Raw genomic sequence first — 8,405 nt, 5'->3', positions numbered from 1 at the left:
TTGGATTGTTGGATGTCGGAGTACGGTGGGAAATAAGCCAGGCAGGTCCCACGTCCCATCGGGCCACTGACCACAAAGTGATTGCCACTGCTTGCGTGGGCCTGTCCCTATTTGAGATAAGTAGATTTTAATTAATTTTAAATAACGAAAATGTCTGTTCAACAGGAAACAAATCTGGATATTTTAGAGCGTCTGAAAAATATAGAAAACCAGCTTGGTGGCCTTTCTAAGCTCGCGTCGATAGCGGAAGAGCTGCAAACCATATCCTCCCAAATAAAGAAAAATGAGGCGTCGCAATCGAAAACCATGGAGGACATCCAGAAAATAAAAGAAACCCCTAAACCCACCTAGGGGATCACTTGCGGAGGAAATCAGTGAGGTTATTTCCGGCTGTTTGCCACAGATTGAGATCAGGAGATGGGACATAAATGACGCATTCCGCTTGAACACTAAAAAACAAGGAGAAATCCGTCCAGTTTTAGTGAAGTTCACAACCAAATATTTGCGAGATTTGATTTTGCGAAACTCAGTTCGCTTCCAGAGTTTCGGTATCTCCCTAGCTCCGGATTATACACGTGCCGAGAGAATTGCTCGCAACACCCTGAAGCCACTTTTGCAGAAAGCAGTCAAAGAGGACCGTGAGGTGAAATTCAGGGGCCCTCGTTTATTTGTAGACGGTGAATTGTTCACGTATGAACATGAATCAGGAAAAATTAGAAATAATGGAAGAAATAAAGCAAAAGAACTAGCGCGATCTCAAGTGCATGAGTACACTGGATCTAACGCAGAAATGGAAAGCGAAGGTGGGGATCAAATGTCAGAGGTAAACTCAGATATTCGTAGCGGCAGTCTCACACACGACCAGGCTATTAGCCAGGCAGACGGTAAAAAACCCGGAGGGAGCGGAGCCACGAGTAAACGAGGTTTAGAAGAGATAATCAGCCCCGAAGATCGTCAAAGGCAGGATCATCGGAACGTAACTCGTGACCCACCAAATCGAGGCCTTGGTCGAGAACCCCCACGCCGCTCACTCAGAAATAGACGAAGGAGCCCTTTCAATTTCGAGGAATAGGAAGTAGGCCGTGTACAACAAATTCAGTTTATGACATGGAACGTCCAAGGCCTAATGAGTAAAAAACAACAGTGTCTAAATGAGTCTTTTCTGAAGTGTGATGTAACATGTTTAATTGAGACATGGACTCCGCCTTCGGAGGATCTGTTGGTTAAAGATTACACAGTTTTCCGTGCTGACCGGCAAATTTCCCGTAATGCACGTTTTTACGGCGGAGTCGCGGTTTTTTTGAAAAAGCAGAGTTTCTAAGTTTGTCACAGAATAAAAAGTAAATCTGAGAACATTATTTGGTTAAACCTTAAGTGTCATGATGGATCAAAGATTGTCCTGGGTTGCATACATGTTGCTCCACAGAATAGTAGTTATATGAAAGAAGATACGTGGACTTTGATTGAAAATGAGTTGGAATATTTACAGAGAAAATATAGTGAAGAGTTTCTTTGTTTTGATGGGCGATTTTAATGCTTATACGTCAGAAGAACCAGAAATTCCCCTTGTTTCTCTTTCAGGAAAGGATTTGACGTCACTGAGGATTCCAGAGAGCTACAAAATTCCAAGGAGGAGCCAAGATGTGAAAAGAAAAGTTAACCAATGGAGAAGGAGGTTGTTGGGCATTTGCAGAGAATTTGGTCTAGTCATTGGAAATGGAAGGTTTGGAAATGATGCGGGTCGCGGTGAGTTTACTTGCATTTCCCGAACGAATTTTAGTGTCATTGATTATGTTTTGGTGGACAATAGGCTCACACATATTTCCCTAAACCTTGAGGTAGTGTATTTTGCTGGTTCTGACCATTTTCCATTAATTTTTTATTTTCAGTCGACAAATATTAGTAAAAATCAGCGGAAAAGAGAAAAACTAAAGTATCAGACATTTGGGACAGGAACGAGTAGCACTGGCTTGGTAAAATCAAAAATACAATGTGAGTGGGTGGAGAAAGATGTAACCCGAATAAAAGATTATTTTTGCTCGGAGCCGATGGTTCAACAGTTGAATGCCCTAGCATGTGAGATTGAGGAAAATACGGGAAATGTAAATGAAGTTTCTTCAAAATTTGCCGAGCTGATACGGAGTCCTTTACTTGAAAAAAAAGAAAAAAAAGGGGAAACAAAAAAGCACGTTCTTCGACAATGAATGTGAACGGAAAAAAGAAGAATTAAATCACATGCTAGAATATGTTAAAAAATCTAAAAAGGAAACTGAGAAACTGGAATTGCTCCGACAGTATAGAAGTAAAAGAAAAGAATATAAACTAATGATAAAAATGAAGAAACTAGAGTTTCGATGGCGGGAACAAAATGAACTTGCGCATTTCTATAAGACAAATGGTTTCCGGGAATTCTGGAAAAGAGTTTCATAAAAAAAAATGACTGCTCCCAAATGTATTCCGCAGGAAGACGAGCGGCCCCCCTTCTTTGAGAAATTAGAAGCAGGTACAGCATCTGGCACACAACAGCCCCCACCCGATTTCGAAAAACTGGCAGAAGAAGTCAGAACCCCCTCTTGTGACCACACTAAATACCCCCTACTGGAAGAAAATTATCACCTTTGCCGCCAAATCCAGCGGGAAGAAGTAGAAGATGCCATAAAACAAACTAGAGGTGGGTCTGCGCCAGGACCAGATGGAATTCCAGCAAAGGCTTTGAATGTACTACAAGTAATTTTATTACCTCTGCTTCTGGGGTTGTATAACTTGGTTATGAAAGAAAAAAAGTGGCCTGATCCTTGGAAGATATCTGCAGTTATCCTCCTATTTAAGAAAGGTGATGCAAGTTTGTGCGAGAATTACCGACCAATCAGCTTAGGAAACTGTCTTGGAAAAATTTTGGACAAAATCTTAAACAAAAGGCTGGATGAGAGGCAAATTCTGAGAGAAGAGCAAGCCGGTTTTCGTAAAGGATACTCACCATCTGATCGAATGTTTGTTCTAAATGCATTGATTAGTAAGTATTGTAAGGGAAACGGAAAGTTGTACGTGGCTTTTCTTGATTTAAATAGAGCATTTGACAATGTTGACCGTATAATTCTGTTTAGAACGCTTTTAGGAACAGGAATTCCGTCACCCTTTTTAAGGGTTCTTCTCTCGATGTATTGTTTGACCAGAAATGTGGTAAAGATATCAGGAAGCGGTATATCTAGAGTTTTTTTTAATGTAAAAGGTGTAAAACAGGGTAGTACCCTATCACCGAAACTTTTTGCTATTTTTATAAATGATCTTGCCGAATACCTTGAAAAAAGGTGGGCGCCAGTTGTACACCTTGGAAATAAAGTATTATCATTACTATTATTTGCCGATGATATTGCCTTGTTCGCCAGATCCAATTCGGAGCTACAAACTCTGTTAGATTTAACAGCTGAATATTTAGAGGAAAAGAAACTGGAAATTAACACAAAAAAGACAGAGGTGATGATTTATTGCCGTAGACAATCAACAGGAAATAAAGATGAAGAAAGTTTTAATATGAATGGTGAAGCTGTGAAGGTTGTGTCTCAGGCAATATATTTAGGATTCCATCTAACATCGAACGGAAGATGGAGCAATCATATTTCGAAGATGGCAAATCGAGGAAAAGCAGCAATGGCAACGCTGTTCAGGAACAGTAATTTGACGGGAATAGGTGACTTAAAGATGCACAAAAACGTGTTCAACTCAAACATAAGGCCAATCCTCCACTATGGAGGGGAAGTATGGGGCCTAGAAGTGGCAAATTCATTAGAAACTCTACAGCTGCAATATTATAAACGAATGCTAGGTCTGCACGCCACAACTCACACACTTTTCATCAAGGGAGATTTGGGACTTTTCTCAGTGTGAAAACATAGACAGATCCAACTAATTAAGTTTTGGCTGAAAATACTGCAATGTCCCTCCTCAAGACTCATCAGAGCAGCGTATGATGAATTACTTACCCTGGGACAAAAATCGTCATGGCCCTTCCATGTCAAAAAACTACTGGACAGCACAGGTCTATCGTATGCAGGGAATGGAGGAGAGGGCCCAATCTCAGATCAAAAAGCCTTTCTGTCAGAGATCCAAATAAGGTTGGAAGACCAAGAAATTCAGAAATGGTGGAATGACCTTAGCCAGTCGGAAAGCTTAAGTTCTTACTATAAGGTGAAAGAAAATTATGATGAAGAGTTATATTTTAAATTAGGGATTCCAAAAGAATCCCTGAGGTCTTGGATGCAGGTGCGAGCAAACTGTCTCCCTCTTCACAGTATTTGGAAAAATAGGTGTCACCCGGAAATGCGGTATACTTGTCCAATTTGCGGTGATCTTGAGGGGCTAGACCATTTTCTTTTCAGGTGTCAGGGGCTAAATGAGCTAAGAGGGAGCTATCTTGGAGTGGATAGTCGTGAGCCCCTTCTTGGAACTTTGAAGTCGACCTCGAAAATAAATATAGTAGCAGTGGCAAATTTTGTCCGGAAGGGTCTTGTTATTCGAAAGTCGATTGTTACATAATTTAGTTTGTTTGTTGTTATATATGTATGTATACGGCCTGAAAAATGGCTTTAAATACAGTCATTCATTCATTCATTCATATTCATTCATATTGCGACAAACGCCAAAAGAATCATCCAATTGAAAAATATTTTCCTACATTGTATTTTCTCGTGTTTTAATGGGCTGATTATCTTTTAGTATCAAACAGTTCGTGGTAAGGAACTGTAGTAAGGAACCGGCTCAATAGTAACAGAAACTCTAAAAAAATGGAATTTTGATACCAATAGTTACATCTAAAGAATTACATTTTAATGCTAATTTTAAATATATAAGTTTCATCAAGTTTAGTCTTACCCCTAAAAGTCATAGAATCCCAACGAAAATCACACCATCGCATTCAGTATATCAGAAAATCCCACTGTAGAAGTTTCAAACTCCTATCTACAAAAATGTGGACATTCGTATTTTTTTTGCCAGAAAACCGATCACGTGTGCGTGTTTATTTGTTTGTTGTTTTTTTTTCTTTTTCCTAGGGATGATCGTATCGACCCAGTAGTTCTAGAATGTTGCAAGAGGGCTCATTCTACCTGGAATTAAAAGTTCCAGTGCCCTTTTTAAGTGACCAAAAAACTGGAGGGCAGCTAGACCCCCTCCCACGCTCATTTTACCCCCAAAATCACCAGATCAAAATTCTGAGATAGCCATTTTATTCACCATAGTCGAAAAACCTAATAACTATGTCTTTGGAGACTGCTTACTCCCCCAGAGTCCCTGTGGGAGGGGCTGCAAGCTACAAAATTTGACCAGTGTCTACATATAGCAATGGTTACTGGGAAGTGTACAGACGTTTTGAGGGGGATTTGTTTTTTTGGGGGGGAGATCATTTGAGGGGGGGGGGTTACGTGGGAGGATTTTTCCATGGAGTAATTTGTCAGGGTGGAAGAGAATTTCAATGAAGGGGGCGCAGGATTTTCTAGCATTATTTGAAAAAAACTATGAAAAAATAAATATGAAAAGTTTTTCAACTGAAAGTAAGGAGCCGAATTAAAACTTCAAACGAACATTGGGGAAAAATGAGCATGGGAGGGGGCCTAGGTGCCCTCTAATTTTTTGTTCACTAAAAGGGCACTAGAACTTTTAATTTCCGTTAGAATGAGCCCTCTTGCAACATTCTAGGACCACTGGGTTGATACGATCACCCCTGAAAGAAAAAAACACGCAACCGTGATTTGTCTCCTGGCAAAAAATACGAAATTCCACATTTTTGTAGATAGGATTTTGAAAATTCTACATTAGGGTTCTGTGACACACTGAATGCGATGGTGTGATTTTGAAGATTCTATGACTTTTAGGGGGGTTCAAAAATATGGTAAAGTTCCTCAGGCTCGTAACTTTTGATAAGTAAGACTAAATTTGATGAACTTTATGTATTTAAATCAGCATAAAAATCGGGTTCTTTTGATGTATCTATTAGTATCAAAATCCCATTTTTTAAAGTTTCGTTTACTATTGAGCCGGATCGCTCCTTACTACACCACGAACTTCGTTCGTTACCACATTACCACGAACTGTTTGATTTATTTCTTTTTCAGCCTTGAATGTTGTAAAACTGGAAGAAGAAGTTGAACCAGAAGCACCAGAATCTTTTGAATGTAAAGAAGATTAGTTCCCAGAAATTTCTCCAAAAATCTTTGCTGCAATTTGTACCTTTTCTTTTGAAAAATTAAATGTCTAATGTTATAATTTGTTATATTACACGGGAAATAAAAGCTTGAGGTAAAGAACATGGTGTTGGACTTTACAGTCCCTATCGGCGGTGCTGATATTCGTTTCATGGCCCTTCAGCCAGGAAGTGTAATGGGGTGCTGGGCTGGCCGTCCTGTGCTACCGCACACCCCTCCTGTTTACCTTCTCCAGATTCCTCCAGTTACTCATTTACATCTGGGTTGACTCTGGCTGGGCTTACAGAATCTAATGACTTCCATTCCAAACCAAATAACCAGCGACACAAGGACTCGAGTCTTCATCCTCACGGGCAAATGATTTCAAATCTAGCTTGTCAACACGGGGAATGGTAAGGGAAAATGACAAGAACACGAGAATAAGAGCTCTAAATTCGAACAGTATTTCTAGTTCCTTTGATTCGGTCCTTGGTTAATATGTTTTGAAAACCCTGGTCATTTAATAATTTTAAAGATACCACCTTCATTAGTAGGGTTTGGGTATTAAGCAAATTGTTTGAGAGGCAATACAAATTAAACATAAATAAAAAAATCTTAAATAGAGATTTAGAAAAATACTTAACACATTATGCAAAAATTCAATTAAAAATGATCTAACTACGTTGCAAAACTGACAGTTAATTTTAATGAAGCTAAAGCTACATAAAAAAGATCTATTATTTTGGGTAGCTGCCAAAAAATTAGAGGTGCATTAAGGCTTTTCTCCTGAATTGTTTTTTTTTTCATTTGAGGAAATTGCCTTGTTTATTGTTGCTGTTTTTTCATCCCAGTTTTTAATTTTGGTTTTAGTTTATTTTTTAATTTTTAATTTTTATTTAATTAGTTTTAATTTTTTGAAGCATTTTAATTAAAGTTTAATTTTACATTACTTGTTTGCTGAGGATGGTTCTTAGACATAGAGCCGAAGTTTTCGTATTTTTGCCTAACTTTCACTGTCTCGAATAATTCTTCATTATATTACCTTTTGTTATTCATGGGATGGAAGGTGTAATCTCTGTTGGGGAAAAGAATAGGGTTTGAAACTAAGGCGTTTTTGTAAGGAGTATTTTCTGTAAAGAGAAAGAAAAGGATTTTAAACTAAGTTGATATTTTTTGAAGGGGTGTTTTCTGTAGGGGGAAAGGAGAAGGGTTTGAAACTAAGTTGTTATTTTTTTTGAAGGGTTGTTTTCTGTAGGGGGAAAGAAAAGGGTTTGTGACTAAGTTGTTTTTTTTAAGGGGTGTAGTCATATTATTGGTGACTGTAACAGAAGTTTGTACCCTTTTTTAGATATTTGTCTCCTGAAGTGGTTGAAAGGGATGGGGGTGAAAACTACAATTATTTATGCTGTAAAAAAATGTTCCGGTGGTCGTACCCAAACAGTTCTATTTATGTTCATAACAAATACTAAAGATATGAATACACCCTGGATGAATACGTCCCAAAGTGCATTTATCAAGGACTAATCCTTAAAAAAACTTTGCTTATAAATTACCTTTATCACAGGTACGTTGAGACCACACCTGCCTCTCCTTCAAAAAATAGCCAAAGCACTGATCATTATGTTACAAATACCATAGATTTGACTTCAAATATGGAATGTAACAGTAGTATTAGAAGTATTATGATGGCACTAGACCCTCAAGGTTCAAACCGGTGGTGTTGACCTCCGCTCCGTGGCCCTTCATCTAGGAAGTGCAGTGGGGGGTTGGGTGGGCAGCCATTCGGTGCTTTCGGACACCCTTGCTGTTTACTACTCCAATATTTCTCCAGGTACCCATTTAGAGCTGGGTCGACTCTGGTTAAGATTACAGAGTCGCGCCACTGACCCCCATCCCAAATCAAATAAACTACCACACCAGGAATCGAACCCGCGCCCCTCAGTCAAATGATTCCCAATAGGCCTGATCATCCAAGCAGACAATGTTAAATAAAAGCGTTTAAAAATAAAATATGTGACTGAATTACTCGCAGCCAATAATATTTAAAAAAATGATCGAGCTGAACATGCCCGATACCAATTTGCAAAACAGCTACTGAAAGGGATAAATAAAAGGAGAATTTTGATGAATTTTTCCAGCCATTGGAAAGTCACAGCAAAAACACTGTTGCTCTTTTACATGCTGGAAATTTTGTAGTAATTTCTGTTTGTAAGAAGAGATAAATAGCAT

The 8,405-nt window shown here is 38.7% G+C and overlaps 1 protein-coding gene across 1 annotated transcript; it reads left to right on the top strand.

The window, feature by feature from the left end:
- The first annotated feature begins 1,339 nt into the window (after positions 1–1,339).
- LOC136027406 (uncharacterized) lies at positions 1,340–6,492 on the top strand. Its single transcript, XM_065704645.1, has 2 exons — positions 1,340–1,746; positions 6,108–6,492. Exons 1-2 carry the CDS (start codon positions 1,470–1,472, stop codon positions 6,179–6,181), a joined length of 351 nt encoding a protein of 116 aa, XP_065560717.1. The 5' UTR covers positions 1,340–1,469; the 3' UTR covers positions 6,182–6,492.
- Positions 6,493–8,405: the final 1,913 nt, after the last annotated feature.

Source organism: Artemia franciscana, chromosome 5 (genome assembly GCF_032884065.1).
Source record: "Artemia franciscana chromosome 5, ASM3288406v1, whole genome shotgun sequence".
NCBI lineage: Eukaryota > Metazoa > Arthropoda > Branchiopoda > Anostraca > Artemiidae > Artemia > Artemia franciscana.
Note: the sequence above shows the minus strand (reverse complement) of the source record. Positions and strands in the feature narration are given on the sequence as shown.